Here is a 16,121-nt window from a genome sequence, read left to right on the forward strand (position 1 = left end):
TAATTGTTCCTCCTTCCAGGAACTTAACTCAGCAGGGTTGCCTGCTTATCAGCGAGTTCCGGCTCTGATACCAATTGTTATTCGGATGGAACACTACAAGAGGGGGGGGGGGGTGAATTGTAGTATGGAACTTTCTAGCCAATTTTGCGAAATTATAAAGAAACTTTAAGCAAGTAGAGAAACAATGCAAGAGAGATTTTACGAGGAAACTTTCTAGGCCCAACTAGAAAGAAAACCTCGACCCACTAGGGATTTCAACTTAAACTCTTTTCACTATAGGGCAACAACTCAGTTACAAACCTATAAGGAACTCGGGCATTACTTGAGTTCCTCTACGAACTCAAGTTCCCAATAGTTGTTCCTCACACAACTACTCTCTCACTGACTTCCCTAGAAGTCTCTCTTGACTCTTTTGCTTCACTCAAAGCCTCTCTGCTTCTCTCTCATAGACTTCACTCAAAGCCTCCCCAAATACAACAGGAACTCACTCAAGTTCCTACCCCATACACATCAGGAACTCACTCAAGTTCCTGCCCAAAACTTATACAAGAATTCACTCAAACCCTTGACAAATTACCCATTACAAGAGCTCACTCAACCCTTGAACAACTCTTAAAATATAGACATTTGATAATTGATTAAACTTTAATATGTAGAAAATGAATAACTGTAAAGGAACTCGGAACTGACAGGAACTCGGAACTGCTGGAACTGACTGAAAAACGTGGAAAATAAATAAATTTTTCTATGAAATTATCCCACCTAAATCAGACCCTTTGGAATGACTGCTAGAGTCAGACACACTTGAATGAATGAGAAAGCTCTCCTTTATAGAGTAAGAAACCTCAACCACTTTCTCCATAATCTTCTCCACTAACAACCACTAAGCCCTTCAATTTAGGCATGATCCCATGACTTTAGTCAGTAGAGAAAATCATGGAGTTAGGGCTAAGCATAATCAGGTTTTCCATGATCTCCTATTATTTCTCCACTAATGTAGTTTTTCCAAAACAACGTAAAACAATGATTTTAATTTTCTAAAACCAAACCTTTTAAATCTGAAAAAAATAAATAAATAAATAAATAAATAAATAAATTTTATTAAAATAAAATAACTAACAATCAGATTTTATTTTACAAAAAGATTAATTATTTTTTATTTATTAAAAATAAAATTTTAAACACATTAAACTACAAAAGATATTCAAAACAAATCCTAGAATGAATAGGACATTATTAAAAACGAATTTTAAATAATAAATAAATAAATATATGATATAAAAATCAGAATCCTAATTAAAATAAGATTTTATAAAAATTATCTTTTATTTTAAAAACATAAATAAATAGAGTTTTACTAGGAGATAAATACTCAAAGTCAAAGGTAAATCCCTAACAACTAGGAGTGTTAAAAGCCACGTTATTGACACTTAAAATTACCTTAAAACTAGGAGTATTCTAGGAAGATAAACTGACGTTATTTCTCATAAGTTCCGACAAGTTCCTTTTGGCACCGTGTTCCTCAATTATTCAAGTTTCTACATACTTACATGAATCCTAGAAAATAAACTCTTATTTTCTTCTTCATGCTTCATGATGCTCCAACTCAAGAGCCTCATGTTGATAGTTCCGCCTCTGGAACTTCTCCATGCTTGTTCCTACTCAGGAACTTTATACTCGTTGTTCCTCGTAGGATCTGCTGAGGAACTGATCTGTTTGTGTTCCTTTGAAGAACTTTGTTGCAGCTTGGATACTTGATTTATTGACTTGAACTCTTCATGTTTGTTTCTTCATCAAACCTATATTTGTTTCGTATACATATTGGAACTCAAACATAGGTTAGTCGTTTGCTAGTTGTCATCAAAACCATAAAGTCAGTGATGACAACCAATATAAGCAAGATGAAGAAAACTAAACTAATAAACAAGTATGCAGTAGTTAAGGACACAAACTCTAAGTCTAATGGTATACTTATATAATTAGACTTCTCTTCTGAAGTTCCCTTCACTTCTTGAGTTCCTTTCAGGAACTTCACTTCTTCTTGTATATATCTTCAGAAATTTCCAACTAAATGATCTTTATTGACCTTCATTACTTGTTCATGCACATCTAAACAATACACACATTAGTTAGATAATCATCATTTGTTCATAATCATCAAAACACTATATTACTCAACATTAAGATTTTATTAGACTTAGGTTTAACAAAATACATGCTATTCCTAAATATATTGCTTAGTTATTCCGAAAAATAGCTTTGATCAATTGCCTAAGCCTCTTTTCTCTCATTAAGATCTTATCCTCTAAGTCTTCCTACTAAGTTCCTTTCTTAACATACACTAGAGTATTTCCTATCTTTTGTTAAAAAATTTATTTTGTAAGGGATTGAGTCAATCCATAAGGTTTGGACTGGAGTTAGGTCTAAGTACGGAGAGCATAACTTCTGAGTTGAAGTTGAGCGAGTTCAGTAGCTTGAGGGAGCTGCTGTGGGAACTTCAGTTCAAAGGGGAACTTGAGTCATTTGTAGTGAGTTGAAATGTAACAGAGTTGTTGTCATTTGTAGTGAAAGAGTATTAAGAAAATCTCTAGAGGGTCGAGGCTTTTTTTCCAGGGTGGCACTGAAAATTTTCCTCGCTAAATCTCTTGTACTTACTTTTTAAGTTCCTGTAGCAAATTAGTTTTAAAATTCCGCAAAATTAGCTACAAGTTCCTACACTACAATTCACCCCCCTCTTGTGGTGTTCATCTGAGTAACATTTCTCTTTAGTAATGGTTTTGATTCTTTTTATGATATTAGATGACATCATATTTTGATGGTTTTTACCGAAAAGTGATTTGAGATTGTAATTTATAGTGATGTATAAAATTTAAGTTGTAATTTACAAATCTGGAAGTTTGACTTTATAATTGACAAAGAGGCAATTTTGTTGGGTTGTTTTGACAAAATTTCCACTTAAAACGCTATGTTTTAGATCAATGAGGCATTAATATTGCATGGTACAAGCTTAAAATGCATAAGTCTTTACTATGGTACAATCTTAAAATGCATAAATATTTTTTTTTTTTCCTGGACAAAAAAAAACGGGGAGGTCTTTTATCTGGACATGCATTTGGTGGTTGTTGGCTGGTAAAGCGTAATTGGAGGTCTTTTCTCCAATAATAGGATAGGTGAAAGTTGGGGGAGAGATAAATTGAAAGTTGGGATAAGGGTATTAATGTAAAATAATGGAGCGGCTTTTAGCACTCCACTCAATGTTCTAAGAAATGTAACATATATGCGTAAACTGGTGGTTTAAGACTTTTATGATTTAATGTGAAGGTTGTTTAATTTATATAAATTTTTAAAGGAGGAGATTAATATGCAATTTATAATAATCTATACTATATATTGAAAGGCGTTTCTACAAACGTCTATATGCCACGTGGCGCTCTCCCCTCAATCCATAAGTCTATGCCGTCCACACAAGAGCTTTATCCAATTAAGCTATAACTTTTTGCATGTTATCTTTGCAAAATTATTATTAATATAATATTAAATAATTATCTTGTGAAAAAGAATTCAAAATAATTTCACTAAAGAATATACTAGTTAATTGTTATACACATAATAATCCGGGGAATTGTCCAGTCCCGAATACTAGTTAAAGATTAAAAAATAGTATTTAATTCCTCCTTTTTATTATAAACAAGTATCGACGTTCACAAAAAATTTAGCATCTTAAATCTTTAGTATATAAGTGAAGAGGGGGGGTATTTCGGTAACACCACTTTTGGTGTCCCCATAGGATAAGACTAAATTACCCTCTAAATTTTCACAATTAAATTCAATTAAAAAGCTAATTATTTATTGATTTAAAAATCTGATTATTTATTGATTTAAAAAACTGAAAAATCAATAACAAATCAAGAAAGTCTTTTTGTGCCAGCATTATGTGCTAATCCCCATACGTGTGAATTTTAGTGGTCTAATATTTGGAGATCTTTGACTTTCTATAAAATTAGGAAATATCATGGCATTTAATTTCCATAAGAATGGTAAGATATGATTATGTAGAAAAGACTATAAGAGTATAGTTGCACGTAGTATGTACAAGATCTTTGCTTACGCCCATACATCAATATTAAGTAAAAATACAATTTTAAGTTTTAAATAATTTCGCATGCATCGCGTGCATATAAGATATACATATCTCTATTTTATAAGGGAATTCATTAGGTCATTTTAGTACATGGCTTTTTGGTGTCCCCTATGGAATAAACTATAATACCCTTAACAAGTTTTAACTTAATTTAATTGTAATAATTCTAAAAACTGATAATTAATGTCATATTGTAAAAAATGAAATTTCAATGCACGTGACAACCAAAAGTCAACAACAATTTAATTTAATTCCTATAGCAAACATGAAAGCAATTATTAAGGCAGTTAAAAAAATTGGAATTCATCCCTTCAATCTTACATTTTTTTTATTACAAAACTAAACTTAGTCTTACTCTTAAATTCTTAAACATACCCTAATTTTATATGGTTATCCAAGCACTTTGCGGTAAAAAACGCAAAAAAATGAACAAGTAAAAAACACAATCTTTTATGTTTATTATAGTTAATTTGTTATTACATTAATTCCCAAATAGGATTTATTACATATAAATACGTATATTTTTTTCTTTAGTTTTAAATAAATTTTCTTACATGTTTTAGAAAATGTACATACTTTTAAGAACGTGTAGCGTGTATATAGGACTATGTTTTAATTAACGAATTAGAGAAGAAAGTCATTGAAGTATTATGTTAGTTCATTATGATCAAACTTTAGTTTAATAACTTAGCACTTAGGTAGTTAGGTGTCCACAAAAGATATCAACAATACACTTATAAAAATTGTTAAAAAAATTCATAAAACGTTAGAACATACTTGCATATATATCAAATCAGATTTTTAAAAATATTTGCACACATTGCGTGCATAGAATACTAGTCTTATAGTAAGAAACCGTAAGGGTTGAGATTTAGGTGAAAATGTCTACCCGTGATGGACATGGAGGCATCTATGATCTCATACTTTATTTTTTCTTTTTTCTTTTTTCTTAAATAATATATCATTTCGATTTTGACTATTCATAAACTAAGTTTGAATTGATTTTTTTTTTATTAATATATGAAAATAAAATGTTGTTGGATTTAGTCACAATACATATTTTCAAAAGGAAGTTTGAGATATTCTGATTATACATCGGCAAATAGGAGTACTATTAAAAAGTCAATAACGGACTGTTTGAAGTTGATACAGGAGTTGAGTTATTATTTTCTCTCTTAAAAGATTATCATCATAAATTGATTCAAAACTTGTAAAACAGGAATATACCATAAAAAAAAGTACTTAAATACGTAAATGGATGAATATGTCATGCTCAATAAACATATACAAAACATATATGTTATATTGAGTATACGCATTTTTTTTTTATTTAATGTGGGGCAGGGATGGATTTTCGTTTATACCCGTTGGGGCGGGGATGGGGATAAATTTTGTACCCGTCATGGGTGATGGGGCGGGGATAGGGATGAAAATTTTAGGTGGGGATGGGGATGGAGGGACCTACATCCGCATCGGCCCCGCCCCATTGACATCCCTACCTCCGATGTGTTAGTACTACGTTTTGGAGTAGAGAAAGTTCTTTAGGTTAATGTGTGTGTGAAGACAATAAATGAACGTATTTGGTATGTGCACTAACGCTACATATTACTCTGTATTTTAAAAAGAATTTATTTTCCTTAAACGACTGTATTTTAAAAAGAGATACACTTTCCTTTTTTTGACATATTTTGGTCCCCATTTCCACTATATTAATATTTCTCTCTTTCTTGTGGTCCCCACACTTACTCACATCATCATTTTACTATAATAAATAATTCGCCCATTACTCCACTTTCATATTATTTTAATAAATTTAACTCACCCTCTTAAAACTATGTGCCGGTTAAAGTGTATATTTTTTTAAAATACGGAGAGAGTAAATATTATTAGGCTTTTATTATAGTGGGTCTTAAGCCGCTTGAGAGGGATATATGTTGTATTAGCCAAAGTGGGCTTTAGGGAACAGGCCCAATTGGACACCCAAACAAACAACAAAACTTCAACCCTTGAGATCAACTAGAGTGTTGCAATTGCTAACTGCTGTACCCGGGTACAGCCAGCTCTGGCTGTACCCTCAAAAACGACGCGCTCATATTGTTTGTTCATTCTTGTCGACTGTTTGTTCTTTTTTATTGTACTGTTTGTTCATTCTTGTTGTACTGTTTGTTCTTTTTTGTTGTACTGTTTGTTCTTTCTTGTTGTTTTTTAAATTCATCATCAACTCTTCATAATTGTTGTATTTTTTGTTCTTTCTTCTGGAATTTTATGTTATTTTTTATATTGATTGTTCTTTCTTGTTTATTTGTTTGTTTATAATAATCATATGGTTAATGTTCATAATTAAACTCTTCATTCATCTTTTATTCTTTATTTTTGTATTGTTTGTTCTTTCTTGTTGTACTATTTGTTCTTTCTTGTTGTTTTTTAAATTCATTCATCAAACTTATTGTTGTATTGTTTGTTCTTTCATGTTGGCTTTAAAATTCATCATAAAATTATTCATAATTGTTATATTGTTTGTTCTTTTTTTCTGGAATTTTATGTTCTTTTTTATATTGTTTGTTCTTTTTTGTTGAATTATTTGTTCTTTCTTGTTTATTTGTTTGTTCATGATAATTATCTGCTTTATTATTTGTTCTTTCTTGTTGTATTGTTTGTTCTTTCATGTTGGCTTTAAAATTCATCATAAAATTGTTCATAATTGTTGTATTGTTTGTTCTTTTTTCTGGAATTTTATGTTCTTTTTTATATTGTTTGTTCTTTTTTGTTGAATTATTTGTTCTTTCTTGTTTATTTGTTTGTTCACAATAAATATATGGTTAATGTTCATAATGAAATTGTTCACTTCATTGGTCTTTTATGTTTTTACAAGCGCCTATATTGTTTATTTCCAAATAAATAAATAAATGTACATTTTCAAAATAGTAAATGTTCATTCCAAATAAATAAATAAATGTTCATTTCCGAAATAGTAAATGTTCATTTTTGTAGTTTATTTCCAAATAAATAAATAAATGTTCATTTCCAAAATAGTAAATGTTCATTCCAAATAAATAAATAAATGTTCATTTCCGAAATAGTAAATGTTCATTTTTGTACTAGTGTTTGTTCTTTCTTGTTGTATTGTTTGTTTTTTCATGTTGGCTTTAAAATTCATCATAAAATTGTTCCTAATTGTTGTATTGTTTGTTCTTTTTTCTGGAATTTTATGTTCTTTTTTATATTGTTTGTTCTTTTTTGTTGAATTATTTGTTCTTTCTTGTTTATTTGTTTGTTCACAATAAATATATGGTTAATGTTCATAATGAAATTGTTCACTTCATTGGTCTTTTATGTTTTTACAAGCGCCTATATTGTTTATTTCCAAATAAATAAATAAATGTTCATTTCCAAAATAGAAAATATTCATTCCAAATAAATAAATAAATGTTCATTTCCGAAATAGTAAATGTTCATTTTTGTAGTTTATTTCCAAATAAATAAATAAATGTTCATTTCCAAAATAGTAAATGTTCATTCCAAATAAATAAATAAATGTTCATTTCCGAAATAGTAAATGTTCATTTTTGTGCCAGTATATTAATGTTCATTTTAAACAACACAAAACGACATCGTTTTGGATGGGGGTACAGCCAGCTTTGGCTGTACCCGGGTATAGCAAAAAATTTGCTAACAAAAAAACGATACATAAAAATGTTGACGACTTCAATTGAGTTTATTCTCAATAATACGTGATGAGTGACATAGTCATACAGTTGCACAAGTAATTTCTTAAAGAAACTTGCAAGAACATCAGGAGCTTAATTGAAATGTATGTGACAAGGCCTATCTCCCTATACAGGAGTCATCCCGATTTGCTTTGTACACCACCAGTTGAAGGACCAGGTTCTGGGTATCTATTACTTGAGGGTGAAGATGATGTCCGCTCATATCTTAATGACAAGCTTAAGGACTTGCCTTTTCCTCAAAATAAGGTCCTCACAGTCAGTTATACTTATTCATCCGGCGGACCAGGTGGTAGTTCTACTGAGAAGAATAAGGCCTTGTTCATACCAATCATCAATCAGCCCTTGTCTTCCAACTGTTACTATGTAATCATGGCAGATAACAACAACGACAAAGGGTAAGTTGTAAACTTGTAATTAGCTTTTGGCAGCTATATTAGATCACCCCTAAGCGTAATCTTGCATATAAATTAGTAATTCAACATATTAACTATTACCAACTTTTGATTAGGTGCTTTATTTTTTTCTGAAATGAATAGGTTAGCATGTAAAAGTGCGAAAGAGGAAGATAGGGAACCGGCGTGCTGTTTGTATCGCGGTCATATTTCAGATGAAGTGCCAAAACAACTCGACCCCCACAACATACGTCAGGTGTTTGAGATATTCAAGATAAAGAGTGGCCGTTTTAGTGCTAGGTCTGTTGATCCTTAAGGTTGTCCTCCCACGTTCTTGAGGAGAAAAGGGTGGCGGATCAAAACCTTAAAGCCCAAGATTAAGATAAGTGAGGCGGATGGTCTTAACTCCATACTTCAGTCTCAGCTGCCAGATTTTAATTTCCCGTTATCTATGGAGCATTCACAGCCCAGGACTGTTGGAAAATGGTATTGTCCTTTCATGTTTGTTGTGGAGGGGTCCGTGAAGGAACAAATGGGAAGATCAACGTTCTATGAAATGACATTACAACAGCAATGGGAGAGGATATATTCATGCAGAAGAGAACAAGTGGGAGGTGATCATTCAGTGTGTGTACGGGTTGTACTTCCTACTGAACTTGTCAAGATATGTTGGATGGATGCTGTTTCTGAAAGAGATGAGGCTCGCAACATAATGTGGTTTTGGGTTATGAGTGAGTTTGGATTGCAAACAAGGATAGGACTAAGTTTGGTGATAGTAGAAAGAATGATGTGGGAGCAAGAAAGAGTAGGGTGGGTTAGTGGTAACCAAAAGAAGCAAGTGATGGTTGCTAGAACAGAGGCATATACCGGAGCAGATTTGTGGAAAAAGCTCAGTTGTTATGTGCTCGTTGAACGGTTTGTGCTGAAAAGATTAGATGGAAGCTTAGTGTTAACTTATGAGTTCAAGCATACTCATAACATCAGATGCAAATGGGAATGAATGAATCTACTTCACTAAACTTATTCAAGAGGATATGTTCAGTGTTATGTGTTTGGTGAATGGCGGGTGTGACAGACGTACTGTGAATAATTGTTGTTTCTCCAACTGTAAAGTGTAAATATAGTACCTTCATTGATTTTAAGTACTGGTATGTGTAAATATATGTGCAAATAAATTTTGGTTTTATTGATAGTTTCAACTTCTGGTGCTTTTTTATACTGATGTACCTATTCTTTTCCTTTGAGGAATGGCTTTTAGTCTTGGATATTGGGGAAATTGTTCAACTCCAATGTGCAGACTATGAAAGATGAAATTGTGTTCAGAGTGCAAAATCAACAGAAAAGTTAAAGAGTACTAAAGGTTCCTGTTTCCATGGTCTGAAAGTGGTAAAAGATGTACATGTTCTTATCTAAAGAAACACCTACAACCCATGAGGACTTCTCAGCATCATCTTGTGTGATTTTGTAAGCCAATGACTACTGACTCTGGACAAAAAGGGATTATTAATTTACGAGTTACACGGTGCAAGCTTAGAATGTCAGAGAATTGTAATCAAAGTTCATTTGTGAACTTTCCTTCAGGTTGTACAGCAAGAGCAGTCCTTAATAACAATCACGCACGTTGTAATACATTATATAGGACAAAGTCTAGACCATATTCTCTTTCTTCATGATTCATGCTACCTTTCTCAATTGCAGCTAATTAATTTAAATCGGCTGAATTAAGTATTTAATTATTATAATCAACAACAAGACTATTCATCAAGTATTCCCAAAGAAACTAGAAATTTATACTTTTAGTTAGGATCTACTTAACAATATTCCATTAATTAAGCCATAAATTTGTGACATTCTGTTACATGTTAAAGGAAAAATGTACGTGACAAGGCTTTTGTCTCTGTATAAGAAGTCCCCTGAGGCTCTTGCTCAGCCTCCTCCAGAAGGTCCGAACTCCGGCTATTTGGTTTTGCAAGATGAAGAATCTACAACAACTACATGTTTTGGATTGTGCAACAACACATTGACAACAAATCTCCCTTTTCCACAGAACAAGTCCCTCACTATTCAGCACCAAAAAGATGACAGTACCACTAACTATCCTTTGTTCTTGATACCTGTTATTAATCAACCCTTATCGTCCCATCAATATTATGCCATCAAGAATGAAGGCAAGCATAAAGGGTATGTATGGTTTAAAAAATTATGTAATCAACTACTGGTCTAGCTTGCCTTTTTGTTATATATTTATCATTTCGAGTTTTCTGTTTTCATTTTCTTGGAAAGAATATTGAGATTTTAAAACTAATACTGAAAAAACTCTAAATTTTTATGTCTTTTTTCAACCTTTTATAGGGAGGCTTATACAAGTTCAAAAGAGGAAGATAGGCAGACAAGCTGTTTCTGCATCAGCAATGTCAGAGATCACAAAACAAGAGAGTTGAATCCTTCTGACAAAAATCAACAGTTTGAGTTTTCACACACCACAAAATGGGGAAATTCTGTATTTGGCGTCAAATCTGTCGCAGCTGATGGTTATCCTCCAACGTTCATGAGAAATGGAGGGTGGAGACTATGGAACTCGGTACCAAAATATTTCACTCTTGGAGTAGCAGATGGCCTAAATTATGCTCTACGTTGTCGTCTTCCTGACTTAAATTTCTTACCATCAGAAAAATGTTCCAAAGTTCTGTTGGTGGGTGAATGGTATTCTCCTTTCATGTTTATCAAAGAAAGGACACCAAAAGATCAGGTGAAAAAGTCAATGTTCTATGAGGTAACACTCGAGCAACAATGGGAGAGGATCTTTTATCACGAAAACAATGGTAGTGAAGGAAACCTGGTGGCTTTTGATGTTATAATTCCAACTGAAAGAGTCAAGGTTAACGGAAGGGATGCCATAGAAATTAGTAGTGACAAGGTAGGTGCGCGGATGCTATGGTTTCAAGCAATGGACTACAATGGCGAGGATAGTAGAATCGGGTTAAGCTCACTGGTTGTTGAAAGAATGATGTGGGAGCAAGAAAGAGGTGGATGGTGTAATAATAACGAGAAGCTAGTGCATTTAGCTCGAGTGGAGGAATATAGAGGACCTAGTTCTTGGAAGATGTTTTCCTGTTATTTGCTAGTTGAGAGATTTGTGTTCAAAAGGGTGGATGGAAGCATTGCTTTGAGCTATGATTTTAATCACGTTCATCAAGTGAAGATTAAATGGATGAGCTAACTCATATTTGTGCATGTAAATATGTCAGTTTGTGTTCACAATACAAATTCTCTTCTTTCCTTTCCTCTATGTCTTATTGTTTGTTGCGGTAAATATGTCAGGTTAGGAATTCAGTGTTTTCCCTTCAAAAAAATAGTCAGAAGGTAAAGATTTAGATCTACAATGAGTTGTCGTACATGTGTTTCTGAAATGTGAAGCACGCATCGCGTACATTTAGATCAAATTAATTATGTAAAGAGAAGTTGGGTTTAGGAAGTCACTTAAATATTAAAGTGAAGTACGTTATCATCATATAAAACAAATGTAGTACTCCGTAATAGTACGCCATGACTACTTCAACATGCTTGGTCAATTTGTCATCATCTAACTACTATTTCATCTCTTTCTTTTAGTTAACTTCAAAAACAGAAAAAGTCAATTAAGTGATGAGCTTTGAATAAACAAGCGACTGACTAAGTGAAAATATGGCAAAATAATAAAACTTTGAACCACAAACTGTAAGATAAGTTTGATATATTATATATATACTGTATGCGCAAGATGATGATACATAATAAACTAACCTGGAATCCTTCCTCAAACAACCAAAACACAAAAACTAACCTGGAATCAAAACTATGTATGTAACTAGAGCTCTTTCTCTTTACAAGAAATCCCCTGATTCCCTCTCAGTTCCACCACCTGAAGGTCCAAATTCAGGTTACCTTGTTATCCAAGATGATGAATCAATGATGCCTTCCTGCTTTGGCCGGTCTAAGAGCCTCGCCATCAACGAACTTCCTCTCCCATCTAACAAGATTCTTAACTTTTCCCTTAGTGGTGATGACCATGAGATCCTTGCTGTTCCTGTAATCAACCAGCCACTTTCTTCTAATCGATATTATGCTGTCAAGGCTCATAGGAAGCACAAAGGGTAAGCATATAATACATGTATTAATTATCAACAGATTACAGGTGACCATGCTCTTATAAAACTCTATCATGTTTTGCTTATTAAATTTGGATTTTTTGGTAATAGAGAAGCATATGCATGTTCAAAGGAGGAAGATAAAGGAGTAAATTGTGGTAGGAGCTATATTCAAGATGTGGTACCAAGACCCTTGGATCCTGAAGATACATACCAGCAGTTTGAGTTTGAGTACTCTATGAAAGTTACTTGCACAAAAAGCAGAGGATTTATAGTGAAATCCATTGCCTCTGATGGTCATGCTCCGCGATTTTTAAGGAACAAATCACCTACACTCATCGAAAGATCTACTACAAATTCCAAAGATTTCATAACAGAAGAAGCTAATGGGCTTAATAGCTCCCTCCGTAAGCATCTTCCAAGCTTTAACTTCCCTTTGTCTCGCGGAACTTCAGAACCTGTTTGTGTAGGTAAATGGTACTGTCCTTTCATGTTCATTCACGACCAGAAACTGAAAGATCAAATGAAGAACTCAGTGTACTATGAGATGACACTTGAACAAAGGTGGGAGAGGATTTTCATAACCGATAATAATACCTATAACCAAGGCAATAATAACAATAAGGTGATGATGGATGTGATACTTCGAATACAAGAGTTTACCATTGGTGGAAAGGATGCTGTTATGTTTGACAGAAGTTCAGATAATAAGGTGGTTTGGTTTCAGACCATTAACAGCGGGGGAGAACAAGTAAGTGTGGGGTTGAATAAGTTGATATTGGATAGAATGATATGGGAGCAAGAAAGAGTTGGATGGGTTAATGGAAAGGGAACACAAGTGAGGATGGTTAGAGAACAAGAGTATGGAGGAATTGGATGGTGGACAAGATTCGGGTGTTATGTTCTTGTTGAAAGATTTGTTCTAAAAAGAATGGATGGAACTCTGGTTTTAACCTGTGATTTCAAGCACATGCATCAAATTAAGACCAAATGGGAATAATATTAGTCACTCACATTTATGCTTATGGTTAATATATTTAAGCACCAAAATATATACTGTGTTCTTGGTTAAAATCAAGTTGTTTCCTTACAAAAGAATTAAAAGAATCTGACCTTCCTGTTCATCAGTTTCTTGGTTAAATGGATGATTTTCAATGCGTGTAATAATGTAAAGAAATATAGTACCAATCTGGCTATAACAAAATAAATAACATGGTAAAAGAGAATTGTCAATTTGTGATGTTATAATACAGAACAAGTCAATTATGAACCAGCCACTGATCATGAGCAACCAAGAAAAGAAAATAAGGCAGAAAGATAAAAACATCGGTTTTTTCATGAAATGCCCCTGAGGTTTCACGAAATTCACCAAATACCCCTGCGTGTTTAAAAATACATAATATACCCCTATTTTTTCGTATTGTTTACCAAATACCCCTATTTTGATTTTCCGTTAGTCCTCCGTTAAGTCATATTTATAATTCACCAAATGCACCTATTTATAAACATTTTGCATAATATACACCTATTTGTAAACGTGTTTGCACCAAATACCCAAACTGCTTTTAAACCGCAAAATTTGAATAACGGCTAGTTTGCATTTCTAATTTTCTTAGCAAAGTAGTAATGAAGTAGAGAAGTTTGTAACAAATTTCCAGTAAATTCGAAAACATGACCAAAACTTTTCGTATCAATTTCCCACCGTTTTATAGTTCTGCATCCCAGTGTTAAGAACCAAACGTCAGACTATGCTATCTGCTGCTTCTTATCTATGTTTGTCCAATCAAAGTTTTATTTATGTTTGTCCAATCAAAGATTCAATAAAAATAACTTATGTACACACAGGTTTTTGAAGTCCGCATACACCTGAATTATTCCATTTCCTAATCCAAAGCCCTCGAATGACAAACTGGTGTAGCAGCTTTTCCCTAAACCTAAACTGCAATACTTAACCTAAACTGTAATACTTATAGAGCATTATCAATAATTCAATATTAAAGATTCGAAAATAACAATCACATGGGAGTGTTTCCCCTCCTTTCACCACAACCTACCTTTGATTTTCTTACTCAACTCCAGAAGTAAAAACGACTCCTCTGATTGAACATTGAACTACAATTTTACTTAGAAACCTGACTAGATTCTGGAATTCGGATGTATTGCTAGTTTGCTACCCCCAGGCTGACCCCATTGAACATCGATAATATACCCAAATTCATGATTGAACCCAACACTTTGCTGTAACATTTCATACCAATTGTTGTAATTGAGGATATTTCATTCCCCCCAACTATAGCCACATCTTAGAACAACACCCATGACTTACTCACAAACACCAAGACTTCAATTAGATCCATTGCCGACTTAGGAATGAGGATGCCTTGCTCCAAGCAATGAACCCACTAATTGCTACCAAACCACCAATAAAAATTCGGTCAATCGTTCGATTAAAAACACCGAAGAACGCAGAAAAGCATCAAGAATCTATCACCAATTTTCAGATTCTTGCAAACACGAAATTGCTTAAAAATCTTCAAGAAATCCATGTTTGAGGAACGCCAAAATTGCAAAAGAAATTACCAAACCCACCAAAATTGAATTGGGGGAAATCACTCAATTTGCGAATAAAAGGTATGAACCCTAGAAATTGGGGAATTCAAGAATCACAATTATTTGATTGAAGATTCGAAAGGAGAAAATAGTTAATGAAATTAGAAGATATCAATGCAAATTAAAACCCTAATTCGTCGAATTTTAACATAATTCGAGAAAATTTTCGAAGTAAAAAAAGTTGGGGAAAATTGATGAGGTGATTTGGTCTGATACAAATCAAATGAAGGATGGGCTCATCTTTGGAGAGGTTGGAAAAGCGTCAACAGTAGCGGGGCGAAGGTGGTGACGACGGTGAGGAGTGGTGTTGGTTCAGTTGGAGGAGAGAGAAAGTTTGGGTTTGTTGAGTGGTGGAGTGCGAAAATTTGCAGATGAACAAGGATTTAAGCAAAGGAATCGCGCCAAATAATTCACAAGGGTAAAAACATAAATTCTTGCTAACAGAGGACTAACGGACGTTAAGTCCAAGTGTATTTTATGAACAATACGGAAAAATAGGGGTATATTATGTATTTTTAAACACGCAGGGGTATTTGGTGAATTTCGTGAAACCTCAGGGGCATTTCATGAAAAAACCGTAAAAACATTGGAACCAGTAACACTGTACGTATAAATTTGGTAGTTTGACAAACTACATACACAAGAAGAAGATGATACACAACTTGAGAGTCAGTTGAATGTGAGAATTGGAGTTGTGCGCGCTTAATTATATTCATCATCTCCACTTTAATTAATACTAGTATAGTACCCGTGCGATGCACGATTTATAATCTAAAAATATAAGTTTATATAAAATCTGGTATACAATTATCATCAAAATAGCGTCTATAGATATTCTCCAAATAAATAATAATTAATGATGGATAAATTTGTTATTTCTCATTCGGTGTCTTAAGCAATTAAAACAAATAAGGGTACATAGATACAATTATTTTCATTCTCAATCACCAGTACTTGTGTCAAACATAAAGTTATCTCACCCGCCCTTCACTTCGATAGTAATACCCACTTAATACTCGCACGATCATCCCGTCAACCTTATTACCCGATCACTTAACACCTATCTAGACCATTTCCTTTATTGAGTTAGAGATGACTTTGAGATGGAGCAGGGCCTGCACAC

General features: G+C 33.3%; 3 protein-coding genes across 4 annotated transcripts; all 3 read left to right on the forward strand.

The window, feature by feature from the left end:
* The first annotated feature begins 7,884 nt into the window (after positions 1 to 7,884).
* LOC110804115 (uncharacterized) lies at positions 7,885 to 9,859 on the forward strand. 2 transcript variants are annotated; one of them, XM_056838117.1, is made up of 2 exons: positions 7,885 to 8,264; positions 8,406 to 9,856. In XM_056838117.1, exons 1-2 carry the CDS (start codon positions 7,951 to 7,953, stop codon positions 8,575 to 8,577), a joined length of 486 nt encoding a protein of 161 aa, XP_056694095.1. In that variant the 5' UTR covers positions 7,885 to 7,950; the 3' UTR covers positions 8,578 to 9,856. The 2 variants fall into 2 exon arrangements, with proteins under 2 accessions (XP_056694095.1, XP_021865375.2); XM_022009683.2 differs by having other exon boundaries at positions 7,888 to 8,264; positions 8,406 to 9,859.
* A 245-nt stretch (positions 9,860 to 10,104) lies between these two features.
* Positions 10,105 to 11,815, forward strand: LOC110804117 (uncharacterized). The gene is made up of 2 exons (XM_022009685.2): positions 10,105 to 10,442; positions 10,614 to 11,815. Exons 1-2 carry the CDS (start codon positions 10,135 to 10,137, stop codon positions 11,479 to 11,481), a joined length of 1,176 nt encoding a protein of 391 aa, XP_021865377.2. The 5' UTR covers positions 10,105 to 10,134; the 3' UTR covers positions 11,482 to 11,815.
* A 194-nt stretch (positions 11,816 to 12,009) lies between these two features.
* On the forward strand, positions 12,010 to 13,512 carry LOC110804114 (uncharacterized). Its single transcript, XM_022009682.2, has 2 exons — positions 12,010 to 12,394; positions 12,500 to 13,512. The coding sequence occupies exons 1-2, from the start codon at positions 12,099 to 12,101 to the stop codon at positions 13,386 to 13,388; spliced, it is 1,185 nt and encodes a 394-aa protein (XP_021865374.1). The 5' UTR covers positions 12,010 to 12,098; the 3' UTR covers positions 13,389 to 13,512.
* Positions 13,513 to 16,121: the final 2,609 nt, after the last annotated feature.

The sequence above is a fragment of the Spinacia oleracea genome, chromosome 3 (assembly GCF_020520425.1).
Source record: "Spinacia oleracea cultivar Varoflay chromosome 3, BTI_SOV_V1, whole genome shotgun sequence".
NCBI lineage: Eukaryota > Viridiplantae > Streptophyta > Magnoliopsida > Caryophyllales > Amaranthaceae > Spinacia > Spinacia oleracea.

Coding starts and splice junctions, on each gene's coding strand:
- LOC110804114 (XM_022009682.2), top strand. CDS start 12,099: ATGTATGTAACTAGAGCTCTTTCTCTTTACAAGAAATCCCCTGATTCC. Junction 12,395..12,499: donor GCTCATAGGAAGCACAAAGG/GTAAGCATATAA, acceptor TTTTGGTAATAG/AGAAGCATATGCATGTTCAA.
- LOC110804115 (XM_022009683.2), top strand. CDS start 8,713: ATGGAGCATTCACAGCCCAGGACTGTTGGAAAATGGTATTGTCCTTTC.
- LOC110804117 (XM_022009685.2), top strand. CDS start 10,135: ATGTACGTGACAAGGCTTTTGTCTCTGTATAAGAAGTCCCCTGAGGCT. Junction 10,443..10,613: donor AATGAAGGCAAGCATAAAGG/GTATGTATGGTT, acceptor AACCTTTTATAG/GGAGGCTTATACAAGTTCAA.